The 24291-nt window shown below is 44.4% G+C and overlaps 2 protein-coding genes and 1 pseudogene across 3 annotated transcripts in view; all 3 read right to left on the bottom strand.

Annotated features, from left to right (window-relative positions):
• COA1 (cytochrome c oxidase assembly factor 1) overlaps positions 1-24291 on the bottom strand; it is a 240344-nt gene that overhangs the window by 212266 nt on the left and 3787 nt on the right. The gene's annotated exons all lie outside the window — the stretch shown is intronic.
• On the bottom strand, positions 9405-16870 carry LOC309632386 (DNA polymerase epsilon subunit 3 pseudogene; annotated as a pseudogene). The gene has a single exon. The product of its transcript is annotated as a DNA polymerase epsilon subunit 3 pseudogene (transcript).
• POLM (DNA polymerase mu) lies at positions 13905-23707 on the bottom strand (the record flags this gene model as incomplete). The annotated part of the gene is made up of 6 exons (XM_082400399.1): positions 13905-13951; positions 16877-20026; positions 20409-20642; positions 20987-21119; positions 22457-22677; positions 23595-23707. The coding sequence occupies 5 exons, from the start codon at positions 23705-23707 to the stop codon at positions 19744-19746; spliced, it is 984 nt and encodes a 327-aa protein (XP_082256525.1). The 3' UTR covers positions 13905-13951; positions 16877-19743.

Genomic DNA, 24291 nt, shown 5'->3' with positions numbered 1-24291 from the left:
AAAAATGGGCAGAAGACCTAAATAGACATTTCTCCAGAGAAGATATACAGACTGCCAACAAACACATGAAAGGATGCTCAACATCACTAAACATTAGAGAAATGCAAATCAAAACTACAATGAGACCTCACGCTGGTCACAATGGCCATCATCCAAAAATGTACAAACAATAAATGCTGGAGAGGGTGTGGAGAAAAGGGAACCCTCTTGCACTGTTGGTGGGAATGTAAATGGATACAGCCACTATGGAGAACAGTATGGAGGTTCCTTAAAAAACTAAAAATAAAAAAATAATTAAAAATAAAAAGAATTAAAAATAGAACTACCATATGACCCAGCAATCCCATTACTGGGCATATACCCTAAGAAAACCATAATTCAAAAAGAGCCATGTACCACAATGTTCATTGCAGCACTATTTACAATAGCCAGGACATGGAAGCAACCTAAGTGTCCATCGACAGGTGAATGGATAAAGAAGATGTGGCACATACATACAATGGAATATTACTCAGCCATAAAAAGAAATGAAATTGAGTTATTCATAGTGAGGTGGATGGACCTAGAGTCTGTCATACAAAGTGAAGTAAGTCAGAAAAAGAAAAACAAATACCATATGCTAACACATATATATGGACTCTAAAAAAAAAAAATTGGTTCTAATGAACCTAGGGGCAGGACAGGAATAAAGACGCAGACGTAGAAAATGGACTTGAGGACACGGGGATGGGGGAAGGTAAGCTGTGACAAAGTGAGAGAGTGGCATGGACATATATACACTACCAAATGTAAAATAGATAGCTAGTGGGAAGCAGCTACACAGCACAGGGAGATCAGCCCAGTGCTTTGTGACCACCTAGAGGGGTGGGATAGGGAGGGTGGGAGGGAGATGCAAGAGGGAGGGGATATGGGGATATATGTATGCACATAGCTGAATCACTTTGTTATGCAGCAGAAACTAACACAGCATTGTAAAGCAATTATACTCCAATAAAGATGCTAAATAAAATACATAAATAAATTGGATTATTACTTTTTGAATTTTAATTTTTGCTATTGAGTTCTATGAGCTCTTTATATATTTTGGTTATTAATCCCTTATCAGATATATCTTTTGCAAATAATTTCCCCCATTCAGTAAGTTGTCCCCAGTTTTGTTTATGGTTTCTTTTCCTGAACAGAAGCTTTTTGGTTTGATGTAGTCTCACTTGTTTATTTTTTATTTTGTTGCTTATGATTGAGATGTGATTTCCAAAATATCATTACCAAAAGCCATGTCAAGGAGTTTTTTTCCTGTTTTCTTCTAGGAGTTTCATGGCTTCAGGATTCACATTTAAGTCTTTAATCATTTCAAGTTAATTTTTTGTGAATAGTGTTAAGAGTCGTTTCACTCTTTTACATGTGAATATTCAATATTCCCAACACCATTTATTGAAAAGACTGTCTTTTCTCCATTGAGTATTCTTGGCCCCCTTGTCAATTATTAGTTCACTGTATATGCTTGGGTTTATTTCTGGGCTCTCAGTTATGTTCTATTGGTCTATTTGCCTGTTTTTTATGCCAGTACCATATTGTTTTGATGCCTATAGCTTTATAGTATAGCTTGATATCAGGAAGTATGATGCCTCCTGTTTTGTTCTTCTTTCTCAGGATTTATTTGGCTATTTGGGTCTTTTTGGTTCCATATAAATTTTAGGACAGTTTTTCTTTTTCTTTTTTTTTTTGGCTGTGCCACACAGCTTGTGGGATCTTAGTTGCCTGACAAGGGATTGAACCCAGGCCACAGCAGGGAAAACACCAAGTCCTAACCACTGGACTGCCAGGGAATTCCCTAGGACAGTTTATCTATTTCTATAAAAAAAAATGTCATTGGAATCTTGATAGGAATTGCATTGACTCTATAGGTGGCTTGTAGTAGTATTGACATTTTAATAATATTAATTATTCCAATCCATGAACATAAGATACCTTTCCATTTATTTGTTTTTTCATTTGTTAATCTTAAAGTGTCCACTGGAGGGGCAGGGGCCTGTTGGGAGACTCTCTTGGAGTGGAGGCACTGGTGAGTGCCATTTTCCTGCTCTCCCTCTACCTTGCTAAAGCCTGCAGGTGGTGGGCACCACTTTTTTTCTCAGTGGGTGCCATCTTACCCCCCAACCTGAGGGTGCCATCTTTGTGCTCTCTCTCTGTCTTGCTAAAACCAGTGGATCTCATCTTTGTTTTTTCTTTCTTTTTTCCTTGGTGAATGCCATCTCCACAATCTCCCTTTGCAATACTCCACGGTGCCAGTATCTCCCAGAGGGGAGATTTTAGACATTCTGGTGTCCCAGTTTATTTGGTTTTTTTTTTTTTAATGTCTTGTGCCCCAGTTTTTGTAGCTGCAGCCCAGGGGACAGCTCTTGTGTGTTTGGGTTTGGAGGCCAGGGGGACTTCTGTTCCTGGGTCCCACAGAACTGTAACAAAAGGAGACATAATTCTTAGCAGACTACCACCCCCAGGGTCTACACAGACAGCAGACTAAAACACACCCCTGAGAGGCCTATTTACTTGTCCTGGAGCTTCAGCCTGCAGGACAGGCTTTGGGTTTACCACACATCTAGAGGCTACGAAGGTGCTCTCAGGGAACATAAGCCAGGGGATGCTATCTTTGTACTCACCCTCTGCTTTGCTATAGCTTTCTGGTATCTCCCAGAAAAGAGGTTATACATTTGTCTGGAGCCCCAGATTTTGCAACTGTCACCCAGGGGGCACATTTAGATCACTTGGTCCAAGGCCAGAGTTTACTATTACAGTCTCACAAGACTGTATTTATTTGCATACTTTAGAAGTTGCTGCCTGAGGGTCTGGATTCCAATCAGCCTAAAACTAGGTGCAGACTGAGATCTCTCCCTCTGGGGCACTGACAGGTCTTGGCACACCCTCAGCTACTGGAAGCTCTTAAAAATAAAATAGCCTGCTTGGACAATCACAAAGATTTGTGAGACAATGAAGAGCTAGGGCAAGTTTGAACAATAAAGTTTATCTCCTATACAAGAACACTCCTTTAAGATTAGAAGAGATAGCTGTTTCATCTAATACATAGCAACAAACAAAGAGGGTCAAGCAAAATGAGGGAACAGAAGCACACATTCCAAATGAAAGAACAAAACAAAACCTCAGGGGAAAAAACCTTAATGAAATGAAGATAAGCAATTTACCTGATAAAGAGTTCAAAGTAATGGTCATAAAGATGCTCACTGAACTTGGGAGTTGAAAGGATGAAACAGGTGAGAACTTCAACAACCAGAGCAATAATATAAGAAAGTACCAAACAGAAGTCACAGAGCTAAAGGATATAATAACTGAACTAAAAAAAATATTCCAGAGGGGTTCAACAGCAAAATCATCTAGTTTGCTAGCCAAAGAAATGATTAGTGATCTCGAAGACATGGCAGTGGAACTCATTTAATCAGAGGAGCAAAAAAGAATATAAAAAAGTGAAGATAGCCTAAGGGATGTACAGGACAACATCAAATGGACTAACATTTATGTGTATAGGGGTCCCAGAAGGAGAAGAGAGAGAAAATGGGGCAGAAAACTTATTTTAAGAAATAATGGCTGAAAACTTCTGTAACCTGGGGAAGGAAACAGACCTCCAGATCCAGCAAGCCCAGAGACATCAAAACAAGATAAACTCCAAAAGATCCACACCAACACCTATTATAATTAAAATGTCAAAAGTTAAAGAGAGAATCTTAAAAGCAGCAAGAGAAAAATAACTTGATATATACAAGGGAACCACCATAAGGCTATCAGCAGATTTTTCAGCAGAAATATTGCAGGCCAGAAGGGAGTGGCATGATATAGTCAAAGTGCTGAAAGATAAAAACTTCCAACCAAGAATACTCTACCCAGGCAAAGTTGTCATTCAAAATTGAAGAAGAGATAAAGGATCTTCCAGATACACAAAAGCAAAAAGAGTTCATCACCACTAAACTGGTGTTACAAGGAATGTTAAAGGGACTTCTTTAAGCTGAAAAGAAGGGGAGATAATTAGTAACAAGAAAACATATGAAAGTATAAATCTCACTGATATACAGTAAAGGTGGTGGCTTAATCACATATAAAGCTAGTATTAAGGTTAAAGCAAAAAAGGCACTAAAAATAACTGTAGCTACAATAATTAGTTAAGGGATTCACAAGATAAAAAGATGTAAAATGTGACATCAAAAATATAAAATGTGGGGGTAGTAAAAATGTTAAGTTTTAGAATCTGTTGGAACTTAAGTTGTTATCAACCTAAAATACATTGTTATAAATATAAGTTATTATATGTAACCTTAATGGTAACCACAATGCAAAAACCAATAGTAGATACACAAAATATAATGAGAAAGGAATCTAAGTATACCACTATAGAAAGTCATCAAACTACAAAGGAAGAGAGCAAGAGAAAGTGAAAGAAACAGAGAAACTATAAAGCAGTCTAAAAACAAGTAACAAAATAACAATAAGTACATATCTATCAATAATCACGTTAAAGGTGAGTGGACTAAATCCTCCAATCAAAAGACAGAGAGTGGCTGAATAGATTAAAAAAAAAAAAAACTACCTATAGGCTGCCTACAAGAGACTCACTTCAGATGTACAGACACACACAGACTGAAAGTGAAGGAACTGAAAAAGCTGTTTCATGCAAATGGAAACCAAAAGAAAACTGGGGCATCTATTCTTATATCAGACAAAATAGACTTTAAAACAAAGACTATAATAAGAAACAAAGAAGGTCATTACATAATAACAAAAGAGCCAATAACAGTAAGAGGATATAACATTTGCAAATATTACCAGACATAAAGGGAGAAATAGATAGCAATACACTAATACTAGGGGACTTTAATACCTCACTTACATCAATGGATAGATCATCCAGACAGAAAATCAGTGTGAAAACACCAGGCTTAAAAACACATAAGGTCAGATGGACTTAATAAATATATAAAAATATATAGAAAAAAATCCATCCAAAAGCAGCAGAATGCATGTTCTTCTCAGGTGGACATGTAATATTCTCCAGGATAGAGCATATATTAGGCCACAGAACAAGATTTAATAAATTTAGGAAGACTGAAATCATATCAAGATTTGTTTTTGACCACAGTGGTATGAAACTAGAAATTGATTACAAGAAGAAAACTAATTCACAACTATACGAGGTTAAACAACATGTTACCAAATAACCAATGGGTCAACAAAGAAACCAAAAGAGAATTCAAAGAATACTTTGAGACAAATAAAAATGGAAATAAAACATACCAACATTTATGGGATGCAGCAAAAGCAGTTCTACAAGGAAAGTTCATAGCAATACATGCCTAACTCAAGAAACAAGAAAAATCTCAAACAATCTAACTTTACACCACAAGGAACTAGAAAAAGAAGAACAAACAAAGCCCAAAGTTATTAGAAGAAAGGAAATAACAAAGATCATAGCGGAGATAAATGAAATGAAGACTAATAAGATGATAGAAAAAAATCTAAGAGCTGGTAAGATGTAACTAAGAGCTGGTTCTTTGAAAAGATGTAACTAAGAGCTGGTCCTTTAACTAAGAGCTGGTTCTTTGAAAAGATTAACAAAATTGACAAACCTTTAGCTAGATTCACCAAGAAAGAGACGGGGAGGGGCTCAAATAAATAAAATCAGAAATTAAAGAGGAGACATTATAATTGATATGACAGAAATACAAGGGATTATAAGAGATTACTACGAACAATTATATGCCAACAAATTGGACAACCTAGAAGAAATGGAGAAATTTCTAGAAACATACAACCTTCTAGGACTGAATCATGAATAAACAGAAAATCGGAATATACCAATTAGTAGTAAGGGAATTGAATCAGAAACAAAAAACTTCCCAACAAACAAAAGTCCAGGACCAGATGGCTTCACTGGTGAATTCTAACAAACATTCAAAGAAGAATTAATATCAAATGCTTTCTCAAATGCTTTCAAAAAACTGAAGAGGAGGGAATGCTTCCAAACTCAGTTTATGAAACCAGCAGTACCCAGATACCAAAACCAAACAAGGACACCACAAGAAAAGAAACTTACAGGCCAATATCCCTGATAAACATATACGCAGAATTCCTCAACAAAATATTAGCAAGGCAAATTCAACAATTAAAAGGATCACACACCATGATCAAGTGGATTTATTCCAGGCATGCAAGGATATTTCAACATCCACAAATCAATCAATGTATTAACCAAATTAACAAAATGAAAGATTTAAAAAACATCATCTCAATAGATGCCGAAAAAGCATTTGACAAAATTCAACATCCATTTATAATATAAACTCTCAATGAAGTAATAAGTATAGATGGAACATACCTCAACATAATAAAGGCCATATATGAAAATATCCAGAAGAGCCAAAGCAACTTTGAGAAAGAAGAACAAAACTGGAGGCCTCATGCTCCCTGATTTCAAACTATATTACAAAGCTATAGTAATCAAAACAGTATGGTACTCACATTAAAAACAGAAACATAGATCAACTGAACAGAATAGAGAGCCCAGAAATAAACCCATACATATATGGTCAATTAATTCATGACAAAGAAGCCAGGAATATACAATGGGGAAAGGAAAGCGTCTTCAATAAATGGTGCTGGGAAAACTGAATAGCTACACGTAAAGAATGAAACCAGACCACTAATTTACACCGTACACAAAAATCAACTCAAAATGGATTAAAGAGTTGAATGCAAGACCTGAAACCATAAAAATTTTTGAAGAAAACATAGGTGGTAAGCTTCCTGACATCAGTCTTGGCCATGAAATTTTGGATCTGACTCCAAAAGCAAAGGCAACAAAAGCAAAAATATACAAGTGGGACTACTTCAGACTAAAATTTTCTACACAGCAAAGGAAATCATCAAAAAATGAAAAGGTGACCTACTGAAGAAAATATTTGCAAATCATATCTGATATGGGGTTAATGTCCAAAATATATAAAACATATTTAAAAGTTGTAACTATGGGGGCTTCCCTGGTGGCGCAGTGGTTGAGAATCTGCCTGCTAATGCAGGGGACACGGGTTCGAGCCCTGGTCTGGGAAGATCCCACATGCCACGGAGCAGCTGGGCCCGTGAGCCACAACTACTGAGCCTGCGCGTCTGGAGCCTGTGCCCCACAACGGGAGGGGCCGCGATAGTGAAAGGCCCGCGCACCGCGATGAAGAGTGGCCCCCACTTGCCGCAACTAGAGAAAGCCCTCGCACGAACCGAAGACCCAACACAGCCAAAAATAAATAAAATAGCTATAAAAAAAAAAAAATGAATCCGATACTGTCTTTAAAAAAAAAAAAGTTGTAACTATGTATGGTGATGTGTGGTAACTAAGGCTTAACATGGTGGTCATCTTCCAATGTATACAAATATTGAATAACTATGCTGTCCACTTGAAACTAATATAATGCTATATGCCAATTATACCCCAATAAAAAGACTTTTAAAATAAAAAACTGGTGTTCAGAAAAGATGCTGTAAAAGTGTTGATGATTATTCTCTATTGTCTAGATTCATTATACCTTGCTCTAGATCTCTAGGACTTTTTTGTTACTTGTCGCAAATTTGTACCCTTAAATATATGGCCTATCCCATCCCATCCCCCTTGCAACCACAATTTTACTCTTTCTATGAGTTTGGTTTTTTTAGAATTCACATACGAGTGATATCATGCAGTATTTGTCTTTCTGACTTATCTCACTTGCAACAAGGCTTATCCATGCTGTTGCAAATGGCCCAATGTAAAATAAATAAATAAATAAATGCATATCTCAATTTCTTTATCCATTCAGCAATTTATAGGCACTTAGATTGCTTCCATAGCTTTACTATTGTGATAAATATACATAGGATTGTATATATCTCTTCAATATCCTGTTTTCATTTTGAGGGGGTATATACCCAGAAGTGGTACAGCTGGATCATATGATAAATCTATTTTTCAATTTTTTCAGGAACTTTCATATTGTTTTTCATAGTGTCTGAACCAATGTATATTCCCACCACATGTACAAGTGCTTCCTTTTCTCCACATCCTCGCCAACACTTTTAATCTCTTGGTCTATAGTTTCCTTTTCATCTGTTGTGCTAAATGGTTTTGGTATATAGTTTCCTTTTCATCTGTTGTGCTAAATGGCTTTGGTATAAGGGTAATGCTGGCCTCACAGAATGAGTTTGGAAGTCTTCCTTCCTCACAATCTCTTGGAAGAGTTTGAAGATTGGCATCAATTCTTTTTTCTTTTTTAAAATAAATTTTATTTATTTTTATTTTTGGCTGCATTGGGTCTTCATTGCTGCACGTGGGCTTTCTCTAGTCGCAGTGAGCAGGGGCTACTCTTCATTGCAGTGCACGGGCTTCTCATTGGGGTGGCTTCTCTCTGTTGTGGAGCATAGGCTCTACAGCGCAGGCTCAGTAGTTGTGGCGCACAGCACATGCTTAGTTGCTTCATGGCATGTGGGATCTTCCTGGACAGGGCTCAAACCTGTGTCCCCTGCATTGGCAGGCGGATTCTTAAGCACTGCACCATCAGGGAAGTCCCTGGCATCAATTCTTTAAGTGTTTAGTAAATAGAATTTGTCAGGGAAGCTGTCAGCTCCTGGGGAGTCTGCTCCTCCTATATTGAGAGGTTGATTCCTGATTCAATTCCTTTTGTCATTATTGGCCTGATTTTCTATTTCTTCCTGATTCAGTTTGGTAAATCATGTTTCAGGAAATTTATTAATTTCTTCCGGGTTATCTAATTTGTTGTCAATTATTGTTCATGGTAATCTCTTATCTAATTTTTTTCTGCAGTATCAATTATAATGTCTACTCTTTCTCTTATAATTTTTTTATTTGAGTCTTTCTTTCATAGTTAGTTTAGCTAAAAGTTTGTCAATTTTATTTTATTTTTTTTAAAAACAGCTCTCAGTTTTGTTAATCCTTTCTATTGTTTTTCTGGTCTCTATATCATTTATTTCAGCTCTGATTTTTATATCTCATTCATTGAATTCTTCAGCCTCAGAATTTCTGTTTGGTCCTTTTTTATACTTTCAATCTCTATAGTAATTTCATTAATTTTATTCATTAATTTTATTCTTGAGTTCATTGAACTGTCTTCTGAGTTTTCTTGTAGCTTGTTGAATTTCTTCATAACAGCTATTTTGAATGGCTGAGAAAAAAAGCTGGTAAACTGGTAAAGCAGACGTAGCAAAAATTAAAATATCTGCTTTGAAAAATACACTGGTAAGAGAATGAAAAGATAATCTACACACTGGGAGAAAATATTTATGAATCACATAACTAACAAAGGACTTATGTACAGAATACAGAAAGAACTTTCAAAATTCAACAGTAAGAAAGCCAACAATTCAATTTTTTTTTTAATGGGCAAAAATTTGAACAGACACTGCACCAGAGAGAATATACAGACAGTAAATAAGCCAGTGAAAAGATGGCTGACATTGTAGACAGTGGGGGAATGCAAATTAAAACCACAATGAGCTACTGCTACATACCTACTAGAGCAGTTAAATACTGAAAATACAAAGTGCTGGCAGGATACAGAGCACCTGGCGACTGGTACATGTTTAACTTACATGTGTGGCTCTCCTCACTAGTGGACTGCAAAATGATACAGCCATTATGGAAAACAATTTGGCACTTTCTTATAAAGTTAAACATACACTTATCATAGAACCTGGTGATCCTATGTCTTATTATTTACCCAAGAGAAATGAAAAGCTCTGCTCACACAAAAACCTGCATATGCATGTCTACAGGTGGTCTATTCATAATCACCAAAACCTGGAAACAACTCAAATGTTCAACAGGTGAATGGGTAACCTGTGGACTATGCATGGCATGGAATATTATGCAACAAGAAAGAGGAATAGCAACAACTTAGATGAATCTCAAAGGCATGTTGAGTAAGAGAGGCCAGTCTCAAAAGGTTACATATAGTCAGGTTCCACTTACATGACATTCTGGAGAAGGCAAAACTATAGAGACACAGAAAAACCAAATGGGTGGGCTTGGAGTGGGAGAGCATATGACCACAGTAGGATAGAATGAGGGGCTGTCATGATTTTGGTGGAGGTGAATGGGTCTAAACGTGTGTTAAAACTCATAAACCTTTACACCAAAAGAGTCAATTTTACAGCATGTTAATTTAAAAAATATAATTTTTATGTGGTGATTGGCCAGGGAAGTTCTCACCTGATAAAGAGAATTTTGAGTTGGAAGATCACTTCCAGGTGGATAGTACAGCAAGGGCAAAGGCCTTATGGCAAGGAGCATGCCTGGGGATTTGAGGATGAGAGACCACCACGTGGCCGGCCCCCCTCAGTGAGAGGATGAAACACCCACTGGCCTCATGGATGTCTAGGACCGTTCAAGTAGGAAAACAGTGAGGCAGGAGCGCACCTGCTTGTCACAGGACAGTGGGGCTTGAGAGAGGGGTAGTGCAGGAGATAAGGCAGGTGGAGGCCCCCAGGGGCCTCTGTGAGGACTTTGGCTTTACTGAGAGGTGGGGATCCACTGGAGGGCTTTGAGCAAGGAGTAAAAGATACCATGTGACCTGTTTTTAAGACTTTTGAGGACAGACCTTAAAGGAGCAAAGGTTGAGACAGAAAGCCTGGTTGAGAGATGCAGGCCTAACCCAGGCAGGAGGTGGTGGGTCAGCATTGAAAGTTCTCTTCCTCCCACCTCCTTACCCTTGGGCCCTTTCTCCAGATGCCCCAGCACACCCTTTAGCCAGCGGTAGATTCCGAGCAGGCAAGAGACCCGCCTCCACCTCTCAGCTCAGAGGCCCTGAGGCTAGAAGCTGAATCAGGCACTGTGCAAAGCATTTGCCATCCACTACCTCAGGCTCTATAACAACAACCCCAGAAACAAAGCCCCATTCAGGTCCATGCTCTACAGGGGAGGAGCCTGAGGCCTCTGGCCAAGGGTCACAGAGCTATGATGCCCCTGTAAAAAATTAATAAACAGAAACCTCAATTAAATGGAGCTGGGAGATCAGAAAGGGAGCTCCCACACCCTGCAACAATAGCCGAACCCAGCAGGAAGAAGAGTCTTCTCAATCCTGGCAACTGCTCAGTCAATTAAAACACAGGGACTCTTTGTTTATTACAGCCTCCCAACTTCCTTTTCCCCCTCCTTCCCTTGCCACGTGGGGACTTGCATGTGGCTCACCGTGGTTGCAGACCCTGAACTGCAATTCTCTGCTGATCCCAAATAAACCCATTTTTGCTGGAGAAATAACTGGCAGTCTATTTGTTTTAGGTCAACATTTTGGTGACTTGTACAGGGATCCAGAGAAGACCCCCGATGGGCTGGTAAGTAAACAGGTGCAGTACCCACATGAGCCCATTGCTGCTCACTGATTTTCTCACTGACCCTGGAGTTTGAAGGTACTTCTCCTGGATCTGAGCCTCCTCCCTCTTTGAAGCTCTCCAGGCTTTACCTGGGATCTATTTTAAGGTCTTGTCCTTTCTGGATAAGGCCTTGTTCTGTACTCAAGTACTCATCTGATTTTGAAATCAGACTCTTCCAACTGGAACTGGCTAGGCTTCAGCCCATTCCTTTGGGAACACAGGCTATTTCATCGGAACTGTGCCAGTTCAGCCTTCGGGCCATTCCTTTGGAATAGCGGTTGTTCTGTTGGAACTCTGCTGAGAAGCCTTTGGCCTGGCTCCTCTAGGGCCAACCTATTCCTTTACAACTGGCTGGTATTAGGCCTGCAGGCTGTTAAGAGATATTTGAACTGTCTGGGCTGCAAGCTGTTTAAGCTGTAAGCTGCTTGAGCTGTTTAGACTTTTTAAAAATTATTCTCTTACTCTAGAGAAAAACTGCTGAAAAATGGGATCCCAATTATCTAAATATTTTGAGGGCAGCCCCCCGCCCTTACAGGGACTCTGGCTGATTTTTTTTGTTGTCGTTAATTTATTTTTTGGCCATGCAGTGCAGCCTGTGGGATCTTAGTTCCCCAACCAGGGATCGAACGCATGCCCCCTGCAGTGGAAGTGCAGTGTCTTAACCACTGGACCACCAGGGATGTCCCTCTGGCTGATCTTATGTTTAAAAACTGTAGCCCTTCCTCATGAGAATTTTTTTTTTCACTTTTAACAGGAATTTTTGTTTATACAAAGCATTATAATTTTCTCAATATTCTTCACTCATTTATCAACAAACTTTCCACTGTATTCATCTAACAAATTAACAGTGTCACACTACATTTCCCTACCTTTCAACCTCCAAGCACTCAACTTAGAGACGAACAAAAAAGTGCTTGAAGCACCAAATGGAAAGAGAAGAAAACTAGGAAAGGTCAACAGAGATACTTCAGAAGCAGTTAAAGGGGATGGATTAGGGGAGGAATTAGATTCCTGAGCATCATCAGATTTCCCTTATGGTTCAGAGAGGTTTACAAAATCATTTTTAAAAGACATGAGATTAGAACTAGGGAATCAGAGGAAACCACGCTTTGGGATATTAAGCAGGTCATCCAAGTTCCTGGATTGGCAGAAGTGAGAAAAAGAGGGACAGAGAAAGTGGGAATGGGGAGCAGAGGAGAGGCAGAACAGAGACAGGAGGTGAGAAGCACAGAGGGAGAAAGTTGTGCCTAGAAGAAATAAAGTCTGGAACTTGTCATGAATTGGAATAATGAAAAGCCAAGCCACAAGTCTAGGAGATGGACTACAAGAAGAGAAAGCCTGGAATTTTATACCTTCCAGGAGGTGACAACAAACCCTGAAGCTGTACAGTCACAGGCAGAGAGGTGCATTTAAGACTAAACCATCTGTTTTACAAGAGTAAGACACTGGCAACCTTGCTTGACTAACTCTACTCTGTTGATTTAAAAGTGTTATGTGCCGAGAACATTGCCACCCAAGCAGGTAACATGCCTATAGGCAATATAGAAGGGGTCCAAGCCAAGTGGGTCTGTAGAAACCAAAATTCAATTAATGTTACTGTCAAGTGAGGAGGCAATAGAACAGATTTCATTGTTCTCTCGAACCCTTATAGTAATTTCCTAAAGCTAAGCCATTCTGATCACCTGAAATAAGCTAGTATTGCCAAATACTGTATAATCAAATAGGCTGACCATGATCAAACCCCAATTTTTCCTGAGCTTTGACTCCCTCTGTGATCTGGAACACAGTCGGCAGCATGGAAGTTATGATTACTTTTTGTGGGGGTGGGGAGGGAACTGGGGATCAACAACTGCCTAACTATACGTGTAAGTAAACAAGAGAGATCAAATTGACCAATTAAATTGGCTGTTCAGAATCCCTCTTGCCAAAAAGTCACAACCTTGAGACTGATTAAGCAAAACAGGATTCCGCTACTCAGATGCTCCGAGTCTGGGAAGCGCTGGTTTTGATGATAATCCTGATGATAATTCAGTTTTTATTTCGATCTTCTGCCTAAGACTACTCTGCCCAGCATGAAAAAGCTTCACACAAATGTGTACGGCGTTTCCGAGTGGAACCTTCCGAGCTGCGTCTCCCCATCCTCTTCAGTTGTCCACTTCCTCCTCTTCATTCTGTTCTTCTTCCTCCAGCCTTTCCTCATCTTCATCGTCGTCCTCATCCCTGCTCTTGTCTTGCTCTTCCGAATCTGTTTTTTTGTCTTTGTCTTTCTTCTTTTGCTCTGAAGCTTCCTTCTTGCCTTTTTTGCTCCCTCCTGTAAGCTTCCAGAGCTTCTTTTAAAGGGGTCATGAACCACTGCAACTCCATCTCCTGCATGGCGGAGAGCACATCGCTGGCATTCAGTGTCTTGCATTTCCCTTTCATCGCGAAGCTGTTGGCACAGGATGTGGCACACAGCACGAAGACGCTGGCAGCGCGGGAGATGGCGCTCCGGGCCTCCTTGGAGGTGCTGACACCGTCCGGGAGCGCCTCCTTGATGATCCTGGTGATGACAGCATTGGGCAGGTTTAGGTCCTCGGGCCTCTCCGCCATTGCCGCCCCTCATGAGAATTTCTAACTAAATGGACCCACCTCACCAAAGGCAATCTAGAATATCGATGGCCATTATGGGGAGCTTACTTTTCTTAAAACGGAATTGGACTGTCAGGGCCCTAAAATTTCCAAAACTGAATGGAATGCTTATTTTGATTGGTATTTTGAGGCTTCCAAACGTTATCAGCAGCCTAAAATTGACTTTCTGCAAAATAAGACTTTGAGGCAAACGAATGATTAAAAAGATGGAATTGCTCCCAAAGCCTCAGGCTCTTCTTCCTCGGCTGCTTTGTCCCAGGCTCCACCTCCAGCAACATCCTGTCTCCCTCCCTCAGCCCCTCGTGCTCAGGCCATGCCTCCAGTGCCATCTTCCTGCTCTTCTGGGCCACCTACACCTGCTCTAGCCCCTCCGTTCCCCATACTAATTCTCTCACTGAGCTTCCCTTTTTCTCTAAAACTCTCCCCACTCGCTTTTCCTCTAAAACTCTCCCCACTCGCTTTTCCTCTGAACTTATCAGAACCTGTCCCTTTAAAATTAAGCCTCCTAAGAATCCAGGGATTTACACCCTTAATTTCGTATATATATACGCCCTGGACTAAAGGTGAACTGTGAGCCACAGTCAAAGATTTTTCCAAAGTAACTGAAAATCCTCATAGACTTGCTGAGGAATTTAATACAGTCATTCAAACTCAGCAACCCGGTTTCTCTGACTTACGTCAGCTAGTTCATACCTTGTCGGTGAAGGCCAGGCCCAGCATGGGATGAGCACTGCTACTTGGGAAAACCCTAAAAGGCCTTTAGAGTTACAACCGGGAGACCACCCTGCTAATTCATATGATCAGCCTCAGGCAATTGCTAGGCGACTTCATGGGGCAAGTCCTGTGGCTTTTCCAAAGCCTGGTGATTGGAACAAAATGCAGGCTTGCACACAATAATCTAATGAATCTGTTCATGACTATTAACAATTGACTTCAGATTGCTTTTAAAGAAAATTCTGATCTTCCTTCAGATGTTAATTCTACCCAGGCAGCTTTTAACTCTATGTTTACTAGTGGGCTGAAGCAGGACCTTTCCCTTCTAGCAAAAAGGAACAGGATGGAATGAAAAACTGTGTCCACTCCAGATTTAGTTAATCTTGCAAACCAGTTCTCTCACTTTCTTAGAGGAGTCACCTAAAAGGGAGACAGCTGAAATCCTTTATCTTCAACTCCAGCAAATGAAGGCTCCTAAATGAAACCAAAACCCTCCTAGTTTCTGCTATTATTGCAAAGAGCCAAGACTTCGCAAAAGAGATTTTACAAATTTAAGTGCTTCAGGCACCTTCAGTCTTCTAACCAGCTTTTCCACCATCCTCCCAATTCTCAACAACGGGGCTCTTCTCAATCCTCCCTCTTAACCGGCTTAGAGAAACATTTCTCCAGATTGGGTGGCGAATCTCTTCCAGTCCTAATTGACACTTGGAGCCACACTCTCAAGGCTCAGCCCCACTACTATAAAGCAGCCCCTGCCTCAGAGTAAACAGTTCAAATAGTGGGGATCTCCAATGAACCTCAACAGGCTCCTGTCTCTGAACCTATTCCACTTTGTTTAGGCCCTCTGAGAGATACACACACTTTTCTTCTTAGTTCCTCTACCTCTATCCATTTATTATGCCGAGACTTCTTAGAGAAGCATCAGGCCAGAATTTCTTTCTCCCAAAAGGGGGAAATAATTCCAGAATTTGACAGTAGTCATCAGAGTAAACAACAACGTGAATTAAATGACTCTTTGATATCTTTTATTTGCTCCATCTCTGATGATACTAGAGCTGATTCTGGAAACACAGATCATTTGTCCCTATTGAATCAGCTACCATCCTTTTTATGGGCAAAATCTCCACTGACAGTAACAAAATTCACAGCACATCTCCCATCGAGATTCAAACAGATCTCTCAAAATCTCTTCCCAGAATTGACAATGTGTAAGTAAAGAAGCCATCCCAGGCATAAAGCCCGTAATTGAAGATTACAAGGTTCAGGGCCTCATTAGTCCTTGTACTAGCCCCTGTAATACTCCCATTTTACAGATGAGGAAACCTAAAAGCCAAGAGTGTAGGTTTGTCCAGGACCTCCAAGTAATAAACAACATAGCTATCCCTTGACACCCTGTTGCTCCTTTCATACATTCCTAACAGTCATTCCCACAGGAGGTAAATTCTTTACTGTAACTTGATTTATGCAGTGCATGCTGTAACATTCCGGTTGAACCTAGCAAATACCTTTTTGCCTTCACTTGAGAAGAAAAACTATTCACCTGGACAGTAATACCTCATGGTTTTACTGAAAGTCCTTATTTCTCATAATTCCTGAAGGCTGATTTGGATGATACAAAGTTCCCTAGAGGTTCTACTTTGCTGCAACATGTGGATGATTTGCTTCTTTGCTCTTTCTCAAACGTCCTCACAGGAAGTCATCATCCACCTGCTAACGCTTTCAGCCTTAAAGGGACATACGGCAGTGAGGATAAATTGCAGTTCGTCCCAAACCCAGGTTCATTGTTTACGGCATCTGATATCAGAACAAGGGCTACACTTAGTTCCAGACAGACTTCCTGGTGTCCTAAGTTTCTCTAAACCCAAAACTAAGCACCAACTGTGAGGTTTTCTTGGGCTAGTTGGTTACTGCCAAAATTGAGTTCCAAATTTCTCTCTCATGGCCAAACCTCCGTATGTTTTACTGAAGCACAACTCCAATCCAATTTTATGGGAAGAACCAGATGACACAGATTTTAAGGACTTAAAGGAGAGTTTGAAGAACCCACCTGCCCTTAGGCATCCCAATGATCAGATTCCCTTCTTGTATACGAAAAAGAAGGGAATGCCCTTGGGATACTCACCCCAAAACATGGAGACCACCGTCGACCCACAGCGTATTATGGCCAGCAACTGGACCCTGTAAAACGGAAATAAATACCCCTCTCGCCTAGAGCCATCACGGCCACCGCCCTTGTGGTTAAGGCCGCTGAGAAAATCATTGTGGGATCTCCTTTAATCATTTCTGGACCTCATGCAATAGCCCTCCTGAATTCTCATCACACTCAACATTTCTCAGTCAGCCGTCTCACCTCCTTTGGAGTCCTATCGTCAGCTGGTCTTCACATAACTCTTCTACATTGTAATAACCTTAACCCTGCTACTCTTCTCTCCTCTGTCACTGAGGAAGTCCCTCACAACTGCTTAACCCTGACAGACCACCTCCTGACTCCTCATAATGACCTACAGGAAATTTCAGTCGGTAACACTGACTTCTCATGTTCACTGACGGTTCTTATTTAAAAGGGGACAATGGCAGATATTGTGCTGGGGATGTTACCGCAACTTCTTTTGATGTTGTTGAGGCAGCATCTTTACCTACCGCTACTTTGGCCCAACAGGCTGAATGATATGCTCTCACACAGGCTTGTACTTTAGCCAAGGACAGAACTGCCAATATTTATATCGATAGTAGATACGTTCTCGGAGTAGCTCGTGATTTTGGAATGTTGTGGAAGCAATGTGGCTTCCTTATTTCCAGCAGAAATAAAATTAAAAATGGCCCCCGTGTTCAGGAATTATCGGATGCAACACTTTTATCCACCCTTGAGTTATTAGTAAGATTCCAGGGCATTCTAAACTGGACTCTCTGGAAGCTAAGGTAAATCACCTTGCCGAAATTTCTGCAAGGAATTCCGCCTTGAAAGGAACCACAGCAGCTAAACTTCTGTCATGGTCCAAAGGGATATTTCCTCAAGTGATTCCTCTAAAAACTGGCTTGAGAAGCCCAAAAACTGGCCTCAGGAAAAGAAAAACAAGATTGGAAATTCAACGACTGTTGGTTTGATAAAAAAGAGAAAGCTCTGGTTCAGACCAAGTAACAACCCAGTCCTACCACAGACTGTAAAATTCCCACTCCTCACCACTGTACATGCATTAAACCACTGGTCTGACAAAATGATATACTTCATGAGTCAGTATTGGTGGGGAAACACTAACAAGGCCACAGAAAGTACCTACTCATTGTTCCCCTTGTCTGAAGTACAACCCAGGGAAGTCTGTTTGTACTGCTCCTGGACATTTTAAATTGCCTGATGGATCCTTTGAGATCTGGCAAATGGATTTCATACAACTTCCTCCATTTCATGGATATAAGTATGTTTTAGTCATGGTATGTATGTTTTCACACTGGACTGGAGCTTTCCCTTACAGATAGGTTACTACCTCTTCTGTGACTGAAGTGCCTTGGAAAAGATTATCCCTACCTGGAGAACTCCTCTTCAACTTCATAATGATAGAGGAACCCATTTCACTGGCCAGGTGCTTCAAAAAGTCTGTGCTGTTTGGCCAGTTTTACAACACTTTCACTGCACTTACCACCCTCAATCCTCTGGTTTGGTCAAACAAACTAACAGCATTATTAAGACTCAACTGGCAAAACTTGTAGAGGCCCTCCAAATACCTTGGTCAAAAGCATTGCTGTTGGTCATTCTAAATCGTAGATCCACCTCTTTTGGAACTTTTACACCCTTTGAGGTAGTCACAGGATGCCCAGTGCACTTGGCTCCTGCCTCTTTTGACCCACAACTAATAAAAAGAGAGATACTCCAATACTGCAAAGGCCTAATTGCCTCTATTAAAAACAACCATGTTTTGGTAGGCAACCTTTTCAGAGTGCACTCTTGGGAGATGAAGACCTTAAACATCACACCTTGCAACCTGGAGATTTCATCTATTGGAAAAGACACCTCCAGAAGGACTCTCTTCAACCTCGCTGGAAAGACTGCTATCAGGTACTGCTAACCAACCCTTGTGCTGCAAAACTCCAAGGAATACAACTCTTGGATTCACATGACACACCTAAAGAAAGCACCAAACCCTGTCTGGACCTGCAAATCATCTGGTGACCTGAAAGTAAAGATTTCCCTGAACTGAAGCAGACGACATCCGATGAGCCAGCTTTCCAAAGATATTCAGACTAGGCCTGTTGGAATTTTGTCACCAAACCTTTGATTACATAAGGCTTCAGATAATCTCTACCATTTAGGATCTTGGTAACACAGGGACTTTAGATAAAAAGTGCCTAAGAGTTGTCCCTCCTACTCCTCCTTGTTACTTAAATATGACCTCAATAGATCTCCAGTCTGTGCACTTTCCCTCTGATGTGGGACACTACACCCAGGAAAGGTCCTTCCTTGTATTGAGAGACAAAAAGACCCTGAAACTGGAAAGCCTGACTCAGATTAGTGATGCTTTCAGAGAAACATCTTGTTCGAAAGGGGGAGTGTAAAAAGATTAATAAACAGAAACCTCAAGAGTTGGGAGACCAGAAGGGGGAGCGCTCGTGCCCTGTGATGATAGCAGAGCCCAACAGAAAGAAGGATCTCCTCTTTGTTCCTGATGAGGACTCAGCCAATGAAAAGCCATGGACTCTTGTTTACTATAGCCCTCCCAAATTCCTTTTCCCCTCTGTAAAAGCGTTTTCCTTTCCATTTTTGCTGGGGACTTGCACATGGCTTGCCATGGTTGCAGACCCATTCTCTGCTGATCCTGAATAAACCCGTTTTTGTTGGAGAAATAACTGGAAGTCTATCTGTCTTAGGTCCACATCCCCCGCCCTCACCAGCACCCTGTAGCTGACCTCTGGGCAGAACCAATACCCATGCTCCCCGGTCACCCACACCAGCAACACATTCAGAAAATACAGCTTAGTTTGTTCCACGTGCTCATTTCATGACACCTTGAACTGGGTGTCTGTGGGGGACTGCTGGTCCACACAGACAGGGCTCCCACTTGGGAGGCGTGAGGACTTGGGGCAGCAGTGCATGTTCCACCTGGAAACATTCAGGGACCACAACACCCATAGCGTCTGGCTCAAATGGCACCCTCCATTTCCAGAGAGTGGAAGTGGGGGCCAGCTAATAGGACCAGGCATTTCTCTGCTGGGGGGGAAGGTACTCAAGGCCCAAGAGTCTGAAGATGTCTTCCTCTGAAGCCACGTGGAAAAACGTCTTCTGCAACAGAGTGCAAGCACGAGCGCCTGGGAGCCACTCCACCACCGCGGCAGCTTCCTGGAGACAGGTGTGGCAAGGAGGCTGGAAGGGCAGGCAGGGCCCAGCCCCGCGGTGAGATGCCTCTTGAGGGCCCTGTGGGTCCCAGGCTGGAGGGCCCCGGGGCCGATGCAGACTGTGGGCTGGGCAGAGAGCCGTTTTCCCCGCCCAGGCCTCCCGTCCCAGCAACACACCTGCCCCGGATCAAACAGACCACGGCTGTTCAGCCAGAGCCCCCTCTCCTTCCGGCTGAAGCGGCGCAGCTCCCGCTCGAAACGCTGGGGGAAGAGCGACTGCATCAGCAGGGCCACCAACCCCAGACCCCAGGGTGGCCTACACTCCCTACCTTGGAGCCAGTCCAGCCGAGTAGCGCAAAGGGGAACCGGCTGATGGGGGTGACCACCAGGTGGTCAGGGTGAGGCAGGGCCTCTGGGCGACCCTACAGCATCCCCTGGGGGTTGTGGCGGGTGGAAAATGCAGAAAGCCCCCTCGAAGGCATCCATGGTGTGGCTCTGCCGGGGCAGGTGGGTGGGGTCGTCTGCCTGCCGTCTGCCTGGTGCTGGCGGTACAGGACAAGGCCCTGGGGGGAGAGCAGACATGGCCGGGCACCGCCGCGTGGGGCTGGGACAGGAGCCAGGATCCCGGCAGGACCGTCAGCGGGGGGAGCAGGAAGCCCCTCGCCTGCTTCTTCAGGCAGCATGGCACTCGGCAGCAGCCCGGCCTCCCGGCCCTCCTGGGGGTGGTGATGAGGAAGTCCACGTCGTGGCCCTGCAACTTCCCCCGGAGGGGGCCAGTCTGACTCTCGGCCTCCGTGTTCTCCCGAATCCCTTCAGTGAGGGAAGGCCCACCTCGGTGGTCCCGCCTCAGACGCCTTCACTGGGAAGGGCCTGGAGCTGAGCCGGAGGGCACGTGGAGCCCCGTTACCTCCGGAAGCCGCCGGTCAGCGCGACGGCGGCCCCAGGAAGGGCCTGCCCCCCGGCTGCCTCCACCACCTGCTGCAGGGTCTCCACGTCTGACGGCAGGATCGGGGTGCTCAGGTCCTGGTGGTGCTGGAGTCCTGTGGGCAGCACAGCTCTCCTGACCTGCCCAGCCCGGCCCTCTCTAGCTGTCTCCCACTACCCCCTCCTCTCCCTTAAATATCAAACGCTTATTTTGAAATAATTGTAGGTTCACGTACAGTTGAAGGAAATAACAGAGGTCCCCTGTGCCCTCTGCCCAGTTCCCCCCAGCGGTAACATCCTGCAGAACTACTGTAGGTCACACCAGAATTCTGATGTTGACACAATCAAGATACAGACTATCCCTTTCAACGCCTCGGTTTTCCCATCCATAAAACGGGGCCGGGAGGTGATAAAGAGATGCGAAGAAGAGGGCTCCGCCGCTTAACAACACCTTGCTCTAGCCCACGTCCACCTCCTCCCCTGTCAGAGGGATTGCTGGGCCTTGCACACACACAGTTAGGAGAGGTTTACGTGTGGGAATAAATGGCCCCGGGCAGGATGTGCGCTCAGTCAGAGCTGCAGGCCTCTCCTCCGGGGAGAGGAGACTGAGCGGAACCGATGGATGTCACCATAACGCTCCACTGGACGCACAGCTCTGTGGTCTCACTTCCTGCCGACCGACCAGGCGACTCTCCCAGGACCCCCAGCTGGCCTCCCCTCCCCCAGCCCCTGGGAAGATGTTCAATGAGGCAACGAGTGCTGGGCTGTGGGGCTCCTTCAGCAGGGTCCCCGATCAGGCCACACGGAGAAAAGTCTGCTCAACACCTGCGACCTGCTGGCTTCACGCCAAGGAGCTCACGGGATCCCGTGCTTTACAGAGAACGTAATTCAGGCTCAGAGAAGTCAAGACTCAGGGCCACAGTCTCCTACCTACTAAGCGGCAGAGATGGGACTCAAACCCAGGCCTGACAAACTCTCAAGTTCACGTTCTCTCCACTGCTCGGCGCCACCTCCCCCTAGCAGGTTCCTCACTGAGCCTCTCCCCGCTGAGCACAGGTCCCCATGCCATCAGCCAGTGGGCCAAGGCGCCAGGCAGCACACGAGCAAGCGTGCCCGGGGCCCGGGCTGCTCTGACAGGCCCTCCCCTCTGTGGAATCAGGAGTAAGGGGTGCATGCTGGTCCAGGTACAAGTCTAACCGGGAGATCCTGAATGTCACGGCAGCTACTCTGACCGTTATCGTTCACTGAGAAGGGCCTGCACTGGGTCCTGACTCCACTGGGTCAGGAAGCCCGCCAAATAAAGATGCCCGTCTTCACACTCACCCCGCTCCCTGCCACACAGGCAGCCAAGAGCACGTGCCGTGCGTCAGAGCTAAGGGCTCCATGGTGTGGGAGGCTTTCAGGCACAGGTGCTTTGGGGAAGCCCAGGGCCCAGCGCTCTCAGAGGGCTCACCTGCTCTCTGCTGCTGGGTCAGTCTCTGGGGCTGCTCTCGGAGGTCGTCCAGCGTCCGCAGCCCCTCCCGGTACCGCCGGTCAGCGGTCCTTACCCCGACCCCAAAGATCTGAGTGAGGTGCCGTTCGGAGGATGAGCACAGCGTGGTCAGGAGGCAGCTCTCACAGCGAGATGCGGATGACGACACTGAGCCGTGCAAGGCGTGCCCCAGGACAGCACCACTGCAGCGTCACACAAGTGGCCTCATTAAGTCGTCGTCTGGCCGGGCAAGTGGCATCCCCACTCTCATCCTTCAAGTTTAAGCAACCTGCTCAAGGCCACACAGTGAGTGCACAGGCAGGACTCCATCCCCGAGCCTGGCCTACACAGCCCACCCTCACAGGGGACGGCAGGGAAAGAGCCCACGTGCTCCCTCCCCAGGCCTCGGTCCCCTCCTCGGCTGGGTCTCTCCCCAGAACTTGTACAGTTCTAGCCTATGATTCCAACACCACCAAAGCAGGCATCCTGACAGTCCGTGCATTCACCGGGAACACCATACCACCCCCACCCCACAGCAGCTGGGACTCATTACTGTGGCTCTGCCTCTTAACAGGCAGCAAAAACGGGCAGTTAACAGCCAGGGGGTTGTTTTAGCAGGATCTGGAAGGAACGGGTTAGGGCTGGCTGGGGCTCTGTTCCAGGTTCAAACACGACCATTGCCACTGCCTGGCCACGGGTCAGCAGAGACGTCCAGGCCAGTGGAAACTAACTACGCTGCTGGAGCTGACCTCTCTTGGGGTGGCCAGCTGCCCTCACACGGGCACCCCACACACAGGGTGGGCGCTAGCAACTCACCTGTTTCTTCCCTGACTATAGCTCGTTGGACAGGGGTGGGCACTTGCCCTAGGCCAGCCACTCAGAGCCCCTCCCCCGGGACTTCTGAAACAGAAGAGCAGGCCCAGGGGAGGAAGAACAGCTGGGTGGCACTCGTGTCCCTGAGCCCCGCTTCCTGCAGACCGGCTGTAGCCTGCCCTTTTGGGACTGTGCTGGCCATCCTTCCCTAGATCCCCTGAACCAAGAGCATGAACTGGATGGGAAAGATGCTGAGAATAACCTAATCACGTTGTTTATAACAGTAAACTTCTAATTGTTCACGTACTTCTCTCCTGGCCTGGATGCCTTCTGGGACTCAGGGCTACCCCAGGGGAGGTAGCAGATGGCTCTGCCCTCTCTCAGCGCTTCTCCAGCCACTAATTCCTTTGTTGCCTCCATACCCCTAAGCCCCCAGCCCCCCATCCTTCACACAGGGCTCCTCTCCCTTTTTGAAGCCACCCCCCACCCCCGACCAGTCGCTGATCTGACAACCTCCAGCCACAAAAACGGGGTGTCTAAGGAGCCCGACCGAGGCATCCACAAGAGCTCTGGCGGCTCCGTTATCAGACCGGAAATGGGCGGGACCAGCAGGAAGGTGCGCCGTGGACACAGGCAGGACGCCACCAAGAAAATGAGTACGTGAGATCAAAGGTGGAGACACTGCGAGGGTGAGCAGCCCCACAGATTTAATGGTCCCCGTGGCACCCGGAAAAAGGTTCTGTTTTGTTCAGTATGCTCTGTGTAAAGGGCCAGAGCATGTGATATACTTGAGAATATGCCATCAATAGTCAAATAAGAACAGATGGTGCTGAGTGATCTAGAAAATTCCCTGTGCTCAAAACAAGCTTCTCGTCCACCTCCGTTTGGCTGCCTCGTGTATATCGGGTGTCGGCTGAGCTGCCAGATCCTCAGTGAAACCTTCTCTGACCCCGGGTCGGGGGGGACCCACCGCCCCCCTTGCCGCCTGACATGGCGTGAACCGA

This window comes from Balaenoptera borealis, assembly GCF_965194805.1.
Source record: "Balaenoptera borealis genome assembly, chromosome: 7".
Taxonomy (NCBI): Eukaryota; Metazoa; Chordata; class Mammalia; order Artiodactyla; family Balaenopteridae; genus Balaenoptera; species Balaenoptera borealis.
Note: the sequence above shows the minus strand (reverse complement) of the source record. Positions and strands in the feature narration are given on the sequence as shown.